At 36.3% G+C, this 19,693-nt stretch overlaps 2 protein-coding genes across 2 annotated transcripts; one reads left to right on the top strand and one right to left on the bottom strand.

Annotated features, from left to right (window-relative positions):
- The first annotated feature begins 4,326 nt into the window (after positions 1-4,326).
- LOC147859220 (cocosin 1-like) lies at positions 4,327-7,569 on the top strand. Its single transcript, XM_087326294.1, has 5 exons — positions 4,327-4,759; positions 5,164-5,363; positions 5,647-6,117; positions 6,354-6,571; positions 7,159-7,569. Exons 1-5 carry the CDS (start codon positions 4,327-4,329, stop codon positions 7,457-7,459), a joined length of 1,623 nt encoding a protein of 540 aa, XP_087182420.1. The 3' UTR covers positions 7,460-7,569.
- Positions 7,570-8,605: 1,036 nt separating this feature from the next.
- On the bottom strand, positions 8,606-16,496 carry LOC147859219 (protein PHR1-LIKE 3-like). The gene is made up of 8 exons (XM_087325770.1): positions 16,368-16,496; positions 13,862-14,125; positions 11,055-11,131; positions 10,687-10,729; positions 10,331-10,388; positions 10,113-10,182; positions 9,151-9,672; positions 8,606-9,050 (listed from the first exon to the last, which is right to left on the bottom strand). The coding sequence occupies exons 2-7, from the start codon at positions 14,088-14,090 to the stop codon at positions 9,187-9,189; spliced, it is 963 nt and encodes a 320-aa protein (XP_087181896.1). The 5' UTR covers positions 14,091-14,125; positions 16,368-16,496; the 3' UTR covers positions 8,606-9,050; positions 9,151-9,186.
- Between the last annotated feature and the right edge of the window lie 3,197 nt (positions 16,497-19,693).

Genomic DNA, 19,693 nt, shown 5'->3' with positions numbered 1-19,693 from the left:
TCAGGTAGTTGAACATGTGATACTGGTCTATCAAGTTTTTGTAGATAACGTAAATTTGCACATTTATAAAAGGAATCTACAAGTGGAATGTGCAATCCGTCCACTTGTGAATGTGAACATGTTATAACCTTAACCACTTAACCATTGACTTTTTATTCTTTTATTTTTGTCTTCATATTTACATGTATACATTATCTTTTATGGCTATTGTTTTTTTCTTCCCTTTCTACCCATGGACACACCACGTCACGACATTCACCCCCGACCAAACTCACACATCCTCTGGTATGTGCGAAGAATGGTGTGGTCATTTCCCTCAGTCCTTGAGTCCTGTTCATTGTCATTTTCATTCACTGCAAAGATCTTGAAGTCAGGTTTCTCTTGATCCTCTTGAATATTGTTGCCCTTTTTCTCGTTTTTGCACCTCTAGCTTTGTCCCATCTAGTTTAGCGAGGTGTTATGTCACAATTTCAATTGCCTCACAGACTTCCTTATCGAGGCTATTGTCATACAAGATCACTCGATCTCCTTCTTCAATCTGCCTCAATCACATTTAGTGCACCTTGTCAAAGCTCCCCTTGCACCTGACCCGAACAACTTGCAATTGGTCCATTGCTAACTCCAAGTCTTCCGGCCTACCTCACGAGATGTCTTATCCTCTTTGCAAGGTGTTTTTTGCTCATCTGATCACCAAACCACCTCTAATACTGTGTGGTTGGGGTAGGTGACTCATCAACGATGTTTGTTTTGCCTTGAACAAGATCAACAATATGAGTGCATACGTTTCTCTAATAATCCCAATGTGCTCTCTCAACTCCAACACTTGAACATAAACTTGGTGAACATTAAGAGTCATTAGCCATCTCTAATGACAAACAAGAACAAAGTTTATCAATTTTAGTGTTAAACCCCAAAACCATTTACATAATAATTTGATGTATCAATTTTTGTTTCTCTCTCCAATCAAGATTTTTCTTCTAAATGTGGAAAATCCTCATACAAGATAAATGGTTGCCGTAAGAAATACAATTCAATTTTGAGTAATGGAAGACCACACTTTGAAGGAGTGGATTATTAGGAAACAATCACTTTTAGCATCAACGTTTAGTACACTTACCAATAAGCATATGATGGTGCTATATGGCTTCAAATTTGGCTTATTTCAGTAATAAATCATGAATATCTTGGACTATGGTTGGACAATTCTTAAAAAGTGAACAACTTGTTGATCCAAATACGCCAATTATTCTCATGAAAAGTGACAAGCCAATAACCTTCTTTTGGGTCATGTATTTTAAAGAATTCAGTGATTCATGCAATAAGGGCTGAAGCATAATACATCACATTTATAACTACATCCTATAGTGGCTATGGTTAGGGTAGTACTTCTCAACTTTATGCAATATTTGCAAAGCATGGTAGTAGAGAATTTGATGTACTTTTTGTAGTTACAACTTACCCATTTGATGCAATGTAGAAATTGCCTTCAATAATATGAAGAATTGTTAATCTATCTAGAAGTGTACACGTGATGTGACTTAAAACTATTTGCATCAGACCTATTTGTTTTAAACCAAGATTATTGTCCCCTCATGAATAATCACTAATGGAGTGAACACTGGATATACATTCCTACAATTAGGACATGTGTAGTGAATGTGATACATTAATTCCAAAAGTGTGAGAAATATTGTTGTCATGATTTATGGTTATTCCCATGCATGCTCCTTAAACCATATCTAATTTTAATAACATTTCATAGACAAATAATAATGTGTGTGTGTGTGTTTTAGTACAGGTCACTATATGTCCTAGTAATCACCCTAGAGTATATTGACAAGAAATTCGTCCAATGATGATTGCATTAATTGGTTGTCAAAAATGGGATAATTATTGGTATAATATATTTCTATAAATTAGTGGCACCATTAATGACTACATATGTATATGATCTCTAGACAAACAAACAAGAATGTTATCAAGGACAATCAAAGGATTGTTAGTACAATATTTAGATTGTGATCAGAAGCCATTGTAAGTTTTTCCTCATTGGAATTGTCATCAATGTATATATTATATATACATACATATTGTGGTAAACTTAGAAGAAGAATTTAATCGAAGTTTGATATTCACAAAGTTATTATATATGATAAAGCATTTGAGACACTTGAAAATAAAGATATAGATTCAGTCATATACATAGCTCCAAAACTAATACTTACATATAGATAGATAGATAGATAGATAGATAGATAGATAGATAGGTAGGTAGGTAGGTAGGTAAACTAAAAGAATTTGTCATGCACAAACATACTAGCCCAATGAATGAACTAATAAATATTATCTATAGCCTACTTAGTTAGAGATTCATGAAGTTTGGGTCATGATACAAAGTAGGATAGTAAATATTTGAAGCACAAATATATGCAAATTCAGTGACTATCTAGTTAGTAACAAGGACAAATTTTCTTTTAGTTAAAGTATTATATTGTGTGGAATTATACATAGCACCATGGTGAAATGCTAGAAAAACAAATCATTAAGTTGAAGGAAAGAAACACAAACTATAGTTATAAATTGGAATTCGAGAGTTTTAACCACACTTTTGGCCCGAATATACACAACATGAAAATATCCAAATATATGTTTTGAATGACCTTTAAAATTTAATTATAAGATTTCACGAAAATCCACATAATAGCCTTACACATAACTATCTAACAAAGAATTGAATAAATGCATAACCATTGGAAAACCACATTAATAAAATCAATATTGAATTGATAAATTTTTGAAGGTTTAGGAAAGTGTCAACATTAGAAATGATTGTCAATCCTTCTACATATTGAAAACTTTGAAGTCTTAACTGTTCTTGAAGGCATTTGGGTCTACTAGTACTATTGGCTATCGCAAACAAAAACTCATCCTTTTGTGCTAATAAACTATTATTAATTGGTACATCAAGGATGAGAAAGTTTTGATGTAGTTACTAGTGATGTTACTTGACTGGCTTCACATAGACAACATTGAATGTTTTACTCGTTCAGATGATGAAATTGAATTGCGTTTTGGTATCTACTATCATTCTCATAGAATAGTAGACACCATTCTCAAAAGTAATTCAACATATATTTATCCCACACATTCTATCTTGCATGAAAGAGGTAAATCATTTGTTGTGGATATGTAATCCTTGATAGTTGAATCAACAATTAAACAATTCACCCGAGTTTTGAATTTCCTAGCGAAACTAGTTAGATTTAATGACCCATGATTCACTCGAGCCATATAGTACATGAAAGAGAGAAGACTGCATGATTATTATTAAGGCAATAGAAAGCTTTTTTATCATCTAGCTTGTGGTGTTCTAGAGCGCACAAAAATAGCCTATGCATCTCGTTACTCCAAATGGGTTTTTAATAGCTTAAACCTTTACGTGAAACAATTATGTACTTAAGAACCACTCAATTCTTATGTCCAAGTATATTGTGAAATTTTCTTGGTTCTTCTAGGTAGCTATGAAATAATAAAAGTTACCTGAATTTAATAAGGAAATAAAAGTACATGTGAAATGGTAGCAATGATATAATAAAAGTTATCTAAATTCAATCATTTGTATGATAAAGAAAAGCTATTAATCTTGTTAGGTATGATAATATGGAAATATATATTCTTTAGAGAAGCTAGGGATGCTCCTAGTATAGACCTAATTTATAAGGAGCGTTGTCCATTATATTCATGTTAGAGTCGGCATTGCCAAAGGCAATTGCATGAAACATTAACACATTTTTTGCACCATCTTGTTGAATTACTTTTGAGGGTTGCCATATTCTAAACCATGGAAGACAAGACGAATTTCGATGTAAAGTTGCCATATTGAGATTTTATAACGTTTGGGTATTTACCAAGAATACCCCTAACGAACTTTATACCAAGGTATTGAAAGTAGGGGGAGTATTCTAGGATGGAATTTAATGTAAACATGGTTTTATTCATAAGCATTCAAGACTTGGTCTAGTGCTACTAGAGAGATCTAGAGAAATAATATCCACGTGACAAAATGGCATGCATAGGAGGGTGGGGACACGTGCTAAAGGAAGGGGAAGCACGTACATGGTGTGCATGTAAAGGAGTTTGATGATTGAGAATAGAAAGACACAATGATGAGTAGGGGGAGTTAAAAGCACCTATATAAGTAAGTCAGTTAGATATTGTTGGGATAGAATGGAGTAGGGTTCCACAAAAGGAGTGCCTAGGTAGTTAGTTCAAATCTTTCATCAATCACAAATACTAGGTCCTTTTTTTTTTAACACATCAAACACCATGGGTCATCACTACTGTAGTTTCATGAACTTCTTAGCTCTCTTGGCCATGGTCACCCTCCTTGTATCCCCTTCGGTCGTGGTCGTCTTGGGCCGGAAGTCCCAGTCATCGTTATCTTCACGTTATTTGGAACGCGAGGATGAATCTTTGAAGACGCGAGAGGAGAGGCGCGGCGAACGTGGAGAAGAAGAGCACGAAGAGGATGAGCACGGCCGTCGGCCTCACCACCATGAGGAGCAACAAGAGCTCAATCTAGACTTGGGTGACCCCCATGATGTCCTCCGTACGGACGGGGGTGCCATGCGTATGTGGTCGCAGAACGTGGGTGCCATCCACAACATGGCCATCGGGGTCGGCGAGCTCGAGCTCCAAGAGAACGGGTTGCTCCTGCCGGTTTATACCGATGTCCCCAAGATTGGCTATGTCACACAAGGTTGGCTAATAAAAGGAGTTTTGATGTGTAATCTAGCATTCTAACCAACATTGTTTTCAGGATGTTTGCGTAGAAAAATATGAGAGTTTGATGTGTTAAGAGTTTAGCAATTCTTATGTTTCTCAAGATGTTTGTGTGAACTATATTATATAAGAGTTTGATTATGTGTAATCTTAATGTATAATGCAGTCTATGTTACATCTAAGGTTGCTAAAGAATTTTGATGTGTAATCTAGCAAGAATTTTTTGATGTGTAATCATCTAGGATCATCATTTAACATGTTTTCAAGATGTTTTGTCGAGCATTCTAACATCCAAAAACTTCTGTAATCTAGCATCCTAGAACATCCAAAAGATCTTTTGTCTGTGTAATCTATCAATTCTAACATGTCTTTATGCCCTAGGTTGTGGGTACATGGGTGCTGTGTTCCCTGGATTGAGAGGTTCGATCGCTGCTCAGCCTTACATTCGACAAGTGAAGAAAGGAGATGTGGTTGCCATCCCCGAGGGCACCATCTACTGGTGGTATAATGCTGGGAATGAGGTCCATCGTGTATTGTGTGCTACCGACACCAGTGTCGGTGTCCACCCCGGCCGTGCCCATGTAAGAAGAATATTCTTTTTGTCGCCTCTTTAATATAAGTATCTCTCAATTATGGTGCAAATTCACTGTAATTTGTTTGAAGAATTTTATCGCCTCATATTAAGTAATCTCTCAATGAAATTGCACGGTGCAAATTCGTTGTAAATTGTGTTTTATCTTATGTCTCTCATGTCAAAAATCTGTTGGTGGTGTTTCCATGTTTTGTCTCATGTCGAAAACTTTTGGTGTTTCCTGATTTGTCTCATGTCATAGTGTGTGTTTTTTTGTTTCCTATTTTGCCTAGCAATTCGCCCTAGTGGGCGGGCAGAAGCGACACTTCGGATCCTTGCTCCATGGGTTTAGCCATGAAGCCCTGGGCGCGGCATGGGGTGTGGACAAGGAGACCATAAGGTCCCTTCTGGAGAGCCAGAGCGAGGTTAGCATAATCCGTACGCAGCGCACTCTCCATTTCCCCCAATCTCGTGGAGAGGAGTCATTTGAGGAGACCACATATTCTAGGTCGCGGCGCGAGAGACATGGCCGCGACCTCGACAATAATGACGCAGGGATGATGATGAGAGGGAGACAAGCTGGAAGAATCAGTGGCCATCATCATGATATGGTTCCATACTTCCGCGAAATTCACTATGCTGCCTCTCGCAACCAGCCCGACTTCTTCGTCGAGAAGGGCGGCATCATCGACATGATAGATTTCCAGAAGTTCCCTGCCTTGCTCCATGTGGGCTTTAGCGTGGTCAGAATCTCGCTAGAGGAGGTAAAAAAAAAATCTAAAATCTTTTAAGCGAATCAGTCGCCTAGCTTTTGATTGATTTGGTACAATTTAGTATGATTAATCATTGGTACAATTTAGTATGATTAATCATCGGTCCAAAATCAAAATCTAAAATGTTATAGCAAATCAATCCCCTAGCTCGATTGATTTGCTACAAATTCGTATGATTCTCGGTCTAAATGATTTTACTCACATGTTCTTTTGGTTTTTCTTTGTAGAATGCCATGTTTGCTCCTTCCTACATCCCTAATGCGCACCAATTGATCTATGTGACACGTGGTAACGGCCGTATTCAAGTGTCTAGCGGTGATGGGCGGACAGTCTTCGATGAAGAGGTTCGTGAGGGCTCCTCCATTGTCATCCCGCAGTTCTTCCCCTCGGTCAAGATAGCTGGAAACGAAGGGCTTGAGTATATAGACCTTCTAACATCTCATAGGTAAAATTCTTCCAAGGTTTTTTTATTTTATGTCACTGATTTCCAACATTGATTTAATTTATCAGTGTCTCATAGATAAATTCTTCTTAAAAGTTTATTTGATTATTTGATTTGTACACCTTAATTTATCAGTGAAATACATAACAGCCTCATAGGATTACACAGGTATGGATTACACAGGTATAAATGCATAGGTAAGTTTATTTGATTGTGTCACTGATTTTTCCAATATTGCATTACATTTTACCAATGTTTGTACACCAGTTAAAAACATATACACTAAACCCTAAATGCATTACCGAATTTTGATTTAACCAATTTGATTGTGGGTTGATCGCTCACACCTTGTTCTATTCATCAGTGAACATGCATTACACCATTACCGAATTTTGATTTAACCAATTTGATTGTGGGTTGATCGCTCACACCTTGTTCTATTCATCAAACATGCATTACACCGATTTTCAGTTGATTACATTGGTTTATTCATGTTCTATTCATCAGTGAACATGCATTACGCCGATTTTTAAGTTGATTACACTTGTATCGGTTAATTCAATCGATAGAAATGTTTTATGTATTTTTAGGCCGACGATTTCATTCCTTGCGGGCCGAAACTCGGTGTATCATGGTATCCCACGACAAGTACTTGCCTCGGCATTCAATGTGGAACAGGGGACCTTGAAGCAGTTAGGGAGGGATGAAGAGGTAATCTTTCCTCCACCCAGTAAATCGACCAGAAGAGATACACGCCGAGAAGGAGAGCGAGAGAGAACAGAAGAAGAGCAGGAAAGACGACACCGTCGCCATCGTCACTCCGAGGATCATGATGATGATGAGGAGGAGGAAAGTTATTGGCTGGAGCAAACTCTTGCAAGCTTGTTATAGCTTCTTTGTTAGTTTTGGCTTCACCTAGGAAAACCCTAAAAAAAAAACCCTTAAATTATATCTTAAGAAAGTAAATAGAAATACTCCTCTATAAATAAAAGATCTTTATAAATGATCAGAGCAGAGAAAAAAAGCTATGATAAAAGCTAAAGCTATTTTGCCTTATATGATGATGTAAGTACTGTGAATAAATAAATGGGAGCTTTTTTCTTATTTTGTCACTTCTGTGTTTTTTGTGGAAATGGAAGCTTTTTGCTTATCACTTTTGTGCTTTTTGAGGACTCATCTTTATGTAAAGCCTCTTGAAATCTGGTTAGTTTGCTTGGTGATGCTATTTACGAAAGCATTTGATTCAGTATTTTAACATAATTTGCAAAAAAATAGACGTTTGGCGATGGATTTTTAATTTCAATATTTAGTATACTAGTCAAAAGCATATGTGGATTTGGAAGCTAAATCAGATTGTCCAAGATTATGGAATGGAATTGCTCAGAGAGGTTTTGTGCTTCTTGACTATTGTATTATATCGTTGGACATGTGACCAAAAGCAAGTTAAATCCATCTACATTGTTATTCTCCTCTTACTTCTATTATCTTCATAAGTTGAACTTGTTAGGGAAGATCCAACAACCTCAGTTGGCAATCAGGAATTTCCTTCACGTATGTTCTTACATTGCCAATTCTCTTATTTCCCTCTTATTTGACATTCTTCTATTATTTCCTGCTAATTCTCTTCTTTAATTTGATCTTGTCCACAATATTGGTTGAAGTAAAAAAAATTTAATGAAAATTACTACCCAAAGTGTGGCGCTCAGGCAGCATCATTGAGAAAGAATTGGATCCGCCATCATTTAGAATTTGATTTGAGCTACTTTTGGCAATAATTATTCAATTTAAGTTGTTACATGACTGATTCTCTTGCTGTGATTGAAATTTCATCTTTGATTGGGATTAAGGACCACACCTGATAATCAGTTTTGTATTTCCAAAACAATTCCACATGCTCGAGAAAAAGCATAATAATTTGACCAATCTTATTTGGTTAAACCATCTCAGAGACCTTCCCCACTTGCTTAACAATCATAGGTTAGAAAAAGTAGTGCTATGTCCAAAGAGTAACATATTTCAGCTATTACCTACAGGATAAACAAGTCAAATAAGAATTACTTGCACTTTATGAATTGATTTACACATAATAGGTTAATAAAGTCTGCATAAATGCCCATAACATTTAAGTATCATTGAATACAATCTTTCCTTAAACCTCGAAACCAGTCAACTGTTTACAGCTTAGGAGCAAGAAAAAACTATAGAGCTCAACTCCATTTCATCGCTACTTTTAGTCGATCGAAATGATTTCCCACTAGCTTCAAACTGTAGTAATAGTATTACACCGTTAAAGAAATCGCCAGAAAATAAAACTAAGCTGCTTCCCATGGCCATAAAAACCTCCCCCTCGGTGTCTATTTCTCCATTCATCTACGTACTCTATGATGGTTAGCATTCTCATACTGGCTGGCTATAAAGACGTGAGTAACATTACAACCTCCTCCCAAGCAACATCAGGAGCAGAGTCATCGTCAAGGCCAACCTGAATATACCATAGGTAAACAAAATCAAATATATTAAACAAACCTTATCTTACTCAGTCAAGACCTGTGAACTCATTTACTCTTATCAGAGACACATACATCTTTTCTTTTAAGGAAATGTCTCTCCTTAAAGCATTAGGGACCTCTATCTTCTGACGGCTTGAGGTTAGTTTCAGGACCCACTTTCCGAAGGCCGGTTTTATCATCCCTTTGTAAAGTGTCAGTGCCACCATCAATATTCAATCTCATTTTCTTTGGTGGATGATGGTCAATTCCTCCATCCGATCTTGCCAAACCTAAATCGCCTTCCAAACTTTCGGCTACAATCTTTCCAACACGACGTGATTGTGGATAAGCTTCAAATGCCCCATTTGTGGTAGAGAGAAGTAAACCTGATGACAAGGAAGTATGTGGAGGTGAACAGCTTTCGATCACTTGGCCTTGACCATGAGTGCCATTGAAGATTTGTAGATGATTTGCATTTGACTCAGGTGTCTCGTTACTGGGCTCCTGGGAGGATCCGGTTGGCTTCAATGTCTCGCTTAGCCTTTGCTGCTCCTCAATAATCTTTTGCAAATACTTTGCTTGTGCTTCAATCCGAAGTTGTAGCTGCCGTTGAACCTGTACATGCATCTTAAAGAAGTCAATCTTGACAGCAAATGGCTGTTTTTAATCCATTTTACGATCAAATAAATTGAGAAATTACTTGAGTTTTGTCAAAAAAAAGGTGAGCATTGGATGGCTAGTTTTCACACTTCCGAGTTTTGAAAACTTCAATGTACATTACTAGAACTACAGAATTAGAAACAAGATTCATGAAAACTATAAATTCAGGGAAAATGTTCAGCAACTCTGGGTTGTCCATGATTAGGTTTTCCGAAGTTTTTGCCCAAATTTTACAAGAACATTTAAGAATATAATAGTCCATATTCACCAAAAAAACATATAAGCTTAAGATGTAATGGAAAGTTAAAATATTAGCCTGATATTCTATATTTTTAAGTGGTTTACAAAGACTTCATTAATTTTTATCCTGAATGATTCAATGGCAAGGCATGTACCTCAAGCTGCTCATGTAAACGTTTTTGCACTTCCATCTGCATTCGCAAAGCCTCAGTGATTTGCATCCCACTGTGTGAAAAAAAACAAAAAAAGTTATATCTCAATGTGAAAGGAGATTGCTAATAAATAAAGTCATGAGTACAAAATAAATACATTATGATGTGAAAAAAACTATTTCATGAATACAAAAGTTTATGTTAAAAGAATAAACACTCACGGTGCAGCTTCAAGATTATTTAACATCTCCGTCGACCCTGATTTTTCTGATGTCTCACCTGCACCAAAAATATTACAAATACAAATCACACACAAAGCACTGATTGGGCTATTGAGGATCAACTTTGCCAACAGTGTTCGGTAACAAAGATACCAAACAAGTGAGGGGTAACTTTAGTAATTACTGCACAAGTGGGAGGGAAACTTTACTACAATGGAAGGGTATTCAGGTATTTTTGGTAAATAACACACAGTGGGTATTATGGTGCTTTGCCATAAATTCCTATGCAGTCTAATTTCCCTATTTTATATTATAATAAGTACATGCTTCCATACAAATAGCGTTACATAGCTTACCATCTTTGCCAGATTCTGGAATATACTTCGCAAGCCGGTATTTCTGAAAGTCAATAAAAAAGCACTAGGTTAAGACAACAGAAAAAATCTTTAGGGTCCATAAATTAATTAAAAATAAAGGAAACTAGTTTACGAGGATGTCCCTAGCTTTGAAAAACTCCCAAAAAACTACATCTCTCTCGACATTGTTTCTATCTGCTCTCTTTCTCTTCCATTACTTGGGCAGAGGAAATTGCAGAGAGAGAGAGAGAAATTGATATAGAAACATATTTTAAAATTTAGTGAAAAAGGTTGCATATTTTTATATTGTCCCATACAGAAACAAAAAGATCAGATTAGAGTAGCATAGAGAGCGAGGATGTGGTTACCTGTAGGTGACTCTTCACATGGTAAATTGTTAGGCCTTCAACAGCCATAGCTCGTAGAACACCCTTTGGTGTAGCTCCTGCCATTTGTTTGAGAAAAATGTAATTTTTTCCCATGTATGTATATGCTAAAATTGGTCAGCTTCACCAAATAGAAAATCATCATTCCTTTCAATTCATTAATTACCTTACATAAGCAATTCGCATAAATAGGATGCAGAAAGAAAGAGAGATATAGCATTTTTAATAGGCCAAAATGGCCTATGAGACTGTAGGAGAGATTGCATCTTTAAATGGAGACTCATCACCGCGTACAACAAACTAAAATAAATTACTAAATTCATGAAACTGCCTAAGGCACCAGATTTTCTTGTTAGCGAAGAGCTTAGCCTTCTGAGCATAGATGGACAGGAACTTCTAGAATTGCTTCTGAGCCTCATAGAATGACAGTGTATGACATCAATGTCCTCCATAATGAATTGCTTTGGGAGATCATGCTCCACCTCACATAATGATGCTATGCCCCCGATGCCAGCAATATCTTCTATGTGATAATCTTTGCATCCTGGGGCAACAAGCATGAGCCAAATGATATGTGTCCATATTATTAATGTTCCCAGGATATTGTCTATGGGATGGGTTGGGTTGAACTTGGGTTCTCTTGATTTTATAATTTGATGTTACGGTGTTAACCACCAAGAGAACAACGCAAGAGATGATATATTAGCATCCATACGGTGACAAACATGATCTCACCTATAGGACAAATTAATCATTACAACACAGTCCCCAGCCATTGGGGGTGGTGGGTTAAGAAAGTAACTGAAATGAAAAATTACAAACTAGGCTTGTATCCGAGTTTCACAGCTTAGATCTTCCACAAGTTGATTTCCTAGTTGAATAGACGTGCAAAAACATTTATTTCATCCTATTTATAAGAACTTTTTTAACTTGTAGATTTCCATATAGTCAAAAACCAACCTTCAATCACCTGAAGGCTGGTGGAATTCTGATAGATAAAACAACAATACGTGCAACATTTACAGAGTGATGCATTGCCCTTTGTTTGCAAAACATGACAATGCATTAACTATAGAATGAGAGAACCAAGTAATAAGCTAAGAAGATTGACATGGATCAAAATAAGATCATTAAACATACTCTATTTTCCTCCTAGTAGTAACGCTTTTCATACAAATCTGAAAAAAAAATTTGATTACCTCTTTGGTAAACGCAATGCTAATAATCTTAGTACACACAAGCCCTAAAAATGGAACCTTGGGCTTTGAGGTATATTTTATTTCGCAACCAGTGTATGCAACCCACTCTAGCTAAATTTCCTACTTAAACCCTAAAGTTACGAAAAAATCATAATTTTGTGCAGCGAAACACTGATTTTTAGCCTTTCAGCTCCTATATTTGCTTTCTCTCATCAGGAATAACCTCCTGACTCATTGTTTGAGTCAATTTTATGATGTAAACTGTACAGTCAGACTTGATGTAACACAAATATGTAATTGTACACTAGTTGCAACCATCAGAGTGATTCACCAACTACTGTGAAAAAACCTAGTATTTTTTCCAGGTATTGGAGATAATCACAAATGCATATATCACGGATGTAACATAGTCTTTAACCAGCAAAAAGGTTTGATATATTTCTTCATACATAAGCATATTTTGGGATAATCACATATCTTTCAGGAATGTGATAATATCAACGGATGCAAGACCATGCAAACACAAATATCAAGCACCAATAACATGGAGGTAGATATTCGTCATGTGTGTACACAAAATCCAATGCAAAAAGTATTAAGAGTCTTGGCAAAAATAAATTAGAGGTTATATTTTAAGGATTTTAAAAAGAAAGTAGGCAAAGCTTTCTATAAAGCTAGATATTGTGAATGTTAGCGCAATTTTCTATGCTTTTCGGGAGTCATATCAAATCACCAAAATACTATTTTTCATTTGGTAGAAAGCAGACAAAGCTTAATATAAAGGGAAAAGTACCAGGATACCCCTAGAAGTTCATCTATTTACCAGAATGCCCCTGGAAGTTCCAAATTTACCAAACCACCCCTATGTCCAAAATAATACACTTTATAAAGTAATTATACACTCAAATCTACAAGCCCTATTTACCAAAATACCCTTCAAACACAAATTTCTTTACTTAAGCGATTCTTTGGGTCCTTTGTACCTAACAGTGTAGTCTTTCTTTTCTTTCTTGTTCATTGGGTTGATCAATCGTCTTCATCATCAGGATCCATAGAAGGTCAGTACTCTCTCTCTCTCTCTCTCTCTCTCTCTCTCTCTCTCTCTCTCTCTCTCTCTCTCTCTCTCAATGTTTATCCTTCAAAGATTTCTTTTTCTTTTTCTTCTTCTTCTTCTCTCTGACTCTCTCTCATTTCAATGGTTGATGTCTCTCATAGAATGGCTTTGGTAGAGGGAAGGCAGTTTGACTCTTTGAAGGACCCAAAGAATCGCTTATTAAAGAAATTTTTGTTTGAAGGGTATTCTGGTAAATAGGGCTTGTAGATTTGAGTGTATAATTACTTTATAAAGTGTATTTTTTTGGACATAGGGGTAGTTTGGTAAATTTGGAACTTCCAGGGGCATTCTGGTAAATAGACAAACTTCCAGGGGTATCCTGGTACTTTTCCCTAATATAAATCTAAATATTGTGAATATTACCCCAATTTGGTAAATCCATGAGGCTCCTTATTTTCTTATTTTCTATGAAGCAAGTAGAAATGGTTATTGAAAGTGTATATAGATATAGATACAAAAGGAAAGGGAAAACTTACTGTCTGGTCCCCCAAGCTGAGTGACAGCCTCGACAAAGCGGTCATGAAGCTCTGAGGTCCATCGTAATCTTTGCTTCGTAGATGCGGCTGCCACGCGAGTTGCAATATCCCCCCCATCATTACTCATACCCACCATACTGGATCCTGGAAGATAGTGTTGATCTGCCACTCCAGGTGGACCCCTGTGAGGAACTAAACTTGTTGTAGAGAATTTCTTTGCTTGATACATTTTCTTTTCTCCTTCCAATAAGAAAATGGAGGGGCCTGACCAAAAAATAGAGTTTTTTTTACATCTCAATTAAAAATAATTCTCACTTTTGCAACCAAATGAGATCCATGAGAAAGCTAGTTTAAAATCCATAACAACCCTCTTGTTTAGAGAAGACAAAAATTCCATTATTGTGGGAGTTCTTTCCTCTCTCCTTTCTATAAGATGGTGGAGGTTACTGGTCAAAAAGAGAGTTTTTGACATTTTAATTAAGAAAACTTAATTAAATATTTTCACGCAAATGAGATCCTTGTTTGGTGTCAACAAGAACCAGCCACCCTCTCATTTGTAATTAATACACAGAGCGTGTTGCAGGTAATGCAGTCAATGGTCTACCCATTAGAGTTAACAGCCTGATGTATTGTAGGAACATTAAAAAGAGTTCTAGGGTTAGTGCTCGACTTACCCAACCCTCTGCTATTATGATATAAACCTCTGTCCTTCCCATTGTTTTCAGGTTGGTGAACAGTCTATGCATTTGATATTTTCCTCACAACAGTCTCAATTTAAAAAACAGACCTCACTTTTACAAGCAAATGAGATCCTAGAAAACCTCATTTAAAATCAATAAGAACCCTCTTTTGTAGAGAAGACAAAATTTCCGTTATTCAGGTAGGGATCCGTAAGAGGGTGGAGAATAGTGGCCAAGAAAAGATTTTTAATTCGGGCATCTCATGTCATTTAGGCCAAGAGCACCCTAAATTTTGATCTAAAATATTGAGATCTAACTCAATGATGAAAAATATAAATGCAGAAGAACCCATAACTAGTACCATTATAAATGCATTTAAAACTTTAAAATACGATTATAATTAATTTTCTAAGCTGCAAGTAAAAGTAAGTGTAATATAAGCATCTAAGCTCGTACTTCCTCTACCAGAAATTGAGATGATAAGGATCCTGAATTTACAGACCAGACAGATCTGTTGCATGAAGAAAGCTTACAATATGTCTTTATTCGCTATGTTTATGCTACAACTAATTGAGATCTGAGAGATGCTAAAAATGTATGAGATCCATAAGTGTGTTCATAAAAGGTAAAGCTTTTGCATGATTAAAAAGAGGTAGAATATGCCACCGTTTAATCTCTAAGTAATTGAGATCTAAGTAAGAGAAGACAAAGATGCATCGAACTCAGAATAGTTTCCTTTAAATTTGGGTTCTTCAAAAGCAGAGATTCACATGAAAAAACCCTATAGATTATAAAAGAATAAAAAATGCATAAAACCCATCATTTCTCCTTAAAAAGGTTTCCTGAAAGACAGGTCTTTGACATGAAAAAATCCCTAAATTATGTCTACCTTGAACATAAGACAGAGAAAAAAAATTGCATAATAACCTAGAATTTTCTTCTTTCTTGCAAAATAGAGCTTTTACATGGAAATCCCATATAGAAAATTTGCATTAGAAGCCAGAATTTGTCTTCAAAATGAACCCCTGAAATACAAATACTTGGACAAAAAGAATCCTAAATTATGCATCCAATCAAACTGTTATTGAGCTCTAGAACATTTCATAAAAGTATGCAAATATACCCTAAAAAATGCTTCTAAATGATGAAAGAACTTATACATAAGCTATAACTCAACTTTGTAAGAGAGCCCAGAATGAAATCCTAAAATATACCTCCGAAATGCAGAATAACCCATAACTTAATATGCCTCAGAAATGTAAAAGAAACCAAACTTCCTTTTCACCATGGGTTCCTAAAGACTAGAGGATTTATATGTGTTCTCTCCATAGCCATACATCTAATGAAGCTGTTTAAGCTGCTAGTAATTGCAACGAGAAATAAATCCATAAGAACCCACAATTTATACTTTAAATGTGTTCCTGAGAAAAAAGAATGTACATGATAAAAATATCCCTATAATATGCATCTAATCAATGGAGATCCTTAAGAGGATTTTAAAAAATATACATACGAACCCATCATTTCTCCTTTAATTGTGTTCATGAAAAGCAGGCATGGAAAAAAAGCATAAATATGCATCTAATCGAGCTGTTTAATACATTACATCATAATTCCTCCATTAAATTGGCTCCTCAAAGACAGAGTTTTGAGAAGAAGAAAATCCTAAAACAAACCTCCGATTAATTGGACTGAGACAGCATAAAACCCCACAAACAATTAAACAAGATAACGCTACATAAATCTTGGGCCTCAAAGAAAATAGAAGTAAACATCTATACGCATATAAATTGCAAAAAAAAGAGAAAAAAAAAAACAAATCTTACCTGACTCCAAGAGCAGATCAGCAGAGATTCCAAAGAAGGCAGTAAAAGAAAAAAAACAGAGCAGAGAAAATTGGACAGCTCAGAGGAAGAAATGTCAAAAAGGGTAATTAGTGGAAGAAGAGGGTTTCAATAGTAGGGAGAAGGGGAGAAGAAAGCGTGTAGACAGGATTGAATGAAGAAGATGTCCAAATCCACAGGCACAGTCATTGAGTGAGGAATTGAGTGACAGAGGAAGAGGCAGAGAGGGTATGGGAGTGGGTAGTGTCTGATCTTCTTCTTCTTCTTTGCTTTTTCCTTGGTGATTCTACTTGTTGTTTGGTATGTAATGAATGGAGAAAGAGAGGTCTTACTCCATCTTTTGAGAAGAAGAAGAAGAAGAAGAAGAAGAAGAATGAGAGAAGAGATCAAAAGAAGTCTTCTTCTATCCTTTTTTTTCCTTTTGCTTGAAAGGAGTCAAAAAAATCAACAAAAACACAAAATGATCCCTTCCACACACACACACACTTAGCCTCCACAAAAGAAGAAGAAGAATCCTCTGCCTCTGCCTCTGCCTCTGCCTTACCCTCTCTCGGATCGGAATATATTATATTTGCCCGGAATCTTATCATATGTCCGCCTATCCTCAAATCACGATTACCTCTGAACCCCCCCCCCCCCACCCCCCTCGAGCTTTCCTTCGTGCTTTTTCGCTCTGTCCGTCCGAACAATCTCCAGGGAATTTTCTCTAGTGATTGTTCTCCACGGATGCTATTAGCCCAAGACCGACAACCCGGTCGGTTCGGTCGGAACAAGGAGGCTGGGGCTGGCCACCTCAACCACGAAGAGGACGTTTGAAATCAAAACAGTTGGGCCGCTTTCAATTCGGACCTGACTTTTGATCTGGTCGTTTCGATTTCACATTCCGGCAACCCCCTTGGGATTTGCATCTTTGAGAGGTCACGAGGACGCCTGCACCTTGGGGGTTCGATGGTGGCTCCGATGTTGGAAACCACTCTTCCAACTATTTGAGAATTCTACTTTGTAAATGAAATAGCGATTAACCATATTGTCATTATTTCCATCATGCGTTTTTGAAACATGTAATGATGACCAACTAGGTACATAATGATGTTTATTCATCTCTTGGATCAAATTGAATATGCATGAATATGAAGGTTGGTATGTTCCCACTTATGGACACTATAGAGTTATGTAATGATAATTCGTGTCTCTCTCTTGAAGATGAATTCAACGCAATTCCGATTATACATATGAGTCATGACATTAGGTTCAACATTGTGGAAAAGTTTGTGGATGAGCATGCATGCATGATGTAATGTGCGATCTTACGGAAAATGGAGTTTGGTTTTAGCTCTTCTTAAAATCATGTTAAATCATGAGCCATGTTTGGAAATGGTTGTCTAGTCATAAAAGTGTGCTCATGACAACTTTAGTCATATTAATTTTGAGAAGTCTAAGTGGATTGAGCTTTATGATCCTCTTAAGATCTTGCACGAGAAGGTCTCCCAACTACATAAATTGTGGTCCTCTCTAATATGTGGTCAAGGGCCATTACCTTGAGGTATGATAAGAATCCTATAGTGTATGTGGTTATGATGCCCATGATTCAACATCAATGTGATCTCGCCCTTTAATATGTTGATAATAAAACATTAACTAGCAATATCCAAGGATCAATATAGAAATATAATCCACTATTTTGATTCGTGGAGGGATCGATCCAAGGGTATCACTAAAATCCAAGAGCTTTAATGAGACATACCATCACTATGGATGCGTTCATATGAAACAAATTTGTTTTAGGAATAAATTGATTATATTCACATTCACCATTACGATAAATTGTTTTGCGATAATTTTGGACCATTTTTGCAAGAAATCATGAAGCCAATTATTTTTTAGAGACAAGTTAGAAGCAAACTATCAATTACATTCACGTGACAAACAATCAAATGGTCTTTCTATAGGCATAGTAGATCGCTAGTTAGATATGCATAATAGGCAACACATGATCTTGTATGCATCACACCACTTTTAAATGGGCTATAAACATATGATGTATCCCACTTTAAATATTAAGCTTTTGGCTACTAAATCAACTTCTGATCTTTTTGTACTCATATTTGATAAACATGATTCAAGTTGGTTTGTTGGCATTTGACCGGTGATCACCTCTTGTACAAGATATATGAATGAAGGATTATGCATTTTGTTTATATATAGGCAAATCTTATTGGGGAAATCTCATGAAGCACTTCTAGCATGTGGATTTAGAGATATCTTAAACTTGGAAAAACTTCATGGATTAGACTTTTTCAATTACCATAAGCAAGGATCGAGCTCATGGTTTTTCAAGTTTTAAATACTATGCTACATACGATGTCAACAATCTTTTGTAATATAATGAACAAACTATGTGGCTATAGATTGTTCGTAATATGAAACAAGATAGTGACATTCTATGTAATATAACTTATTTCTTAGAGATAATTCCCACAAGCATCATGGAAATGCTAGTGCTATGAAATTCATGCTCAAACAACAGTTGATGTTTCGATATATCTGGGAACCCTATTAGGTCGACAAACTTTCAATTTTAGATACACCTCCCAATGTTCTTATAACATTCTCTCGGCACTCATACCTTGTATACGTCAACTTTATCCACTACATGAAGTCGTTATTTTTTAGGTATGTACTTGGAAGTTGGTACTGGCTTAGCCTTGAGTACCAAATTTTAAGTATAATTTTAATATATTTAAGGGTAAGATAAATGGGAAATTGATTAGCCTAGGACTTAATGCAACACATAAGCATGTTTTAAAACACGTGGTAGTTTTGTATTCTTGTTAAGGATGAGTGTTGATGGTGTGGAGGTTAGAAGCATATTCTTGAGGGTCAAGGACGGATCTTTTATTTGATCGAGTTTCCTTTCCTATCTTATGATTCTACACTACAAGGACCTTATGAATGGGGGTTGTCCTACATGTCTATTAGTGTAAATCCGCGAGATGGTTGATGTAGTGAAAGTGATGCAATTAATTTATTTTTGGATAAGGATGATGGTAGATGGTGTGTGGGTAAGAAGCATATTATCTATCGTCAGAGGAGTGGAGTTTTACTTGTTTTGGTTGTGCAAGTGATTGGTGGATTCGGCAAGATGGTTGATGTGGACTTAATGAAGCATATTTTCTGTTTTTGCTAAAGATGAGTGATGATAGTGTTGGGGCCAAGTCATATTCTCACGAGGAGATGAGGGTACTAGACTCATTTTGTTTTAGTAGGTACAAGATTTTGGAGGTAATTGGCAGGATGGTTGATGTGGA

This window comes from Azolla caroliniana, unplaced genomic scaffold (assembly GCF_043228905.1).
Source record: "Azolla caroliniana isolate FFs.n. ecotype wild unplaced genomic scaffold, voAzoCaro1.0.p SCAF_10, whole genome shotgun sequence".
In the NCBI taxonomy this organism is placed as follows: domain Eukaryota; kingdom Viridiplantae; phylum Streptophyta; class Polypodiopsida; order Salviniales; family Salviniaceae; genus Azolla; species Azolla caroliniana.
The sequence above is the reverse complement of the archived record's forward strand: the minus strand, read 5'-3'. Positions and strand labels throughout refer to the sequence as shown.

What these genes read in the sequence shown, in the direction of transcription:
- LOC147859219 (XM_087325770.1), bottom strand. Translation starts at nt 14,090, where the DNA reads ATGTATCAAGCAAAGAAATTCTCTACAACAAGTTTAGTTCCTCACAGG. An exon ending in ATGTGAAGAGTCACCTACAG is followed by an intron (nt 10,730 to 11,054) that starts GTAACCACATCC and finishes ATTGACTTTCAG; the next exon opens with AAATACCGGCTTGCGAAGTA. An exon ending in AATAATCTTGAAGCTGCACC is followed by an intron (nt 10,183 to 10,330) that starts GTGAGTGTTTAT and finishes TTTTTCACACAG; the next exon opens with TGGGATGCAAATCACTGAGG.
- LOC147859220 (XM_087326294.1), top strand. Translation starts at nt 4,327, where the DNA reads ATGGGTCATCACTACTGTAGTTTCATGAACTTCTTAGCTCTCTTGGCC. An exon ending in TCCACCCCGGCCGTGCCCAT is followed by an intron (nt 5,364 to 5,646) that starts GTAAGAAGAATA and finishes TATTTTGCCTAG; the next exon opens with CAATTCGCCCTAGTGGGCGG. An exon ending in TCAGAATCTCGCTAGAGGAG is followed by an intron (nt 6,118 to 6,353) that starts GTAAAAAAAAAA and finishes TTTTCTTTGTAG; the next exon opens with AATGCCATGTTTGCTCCTTC.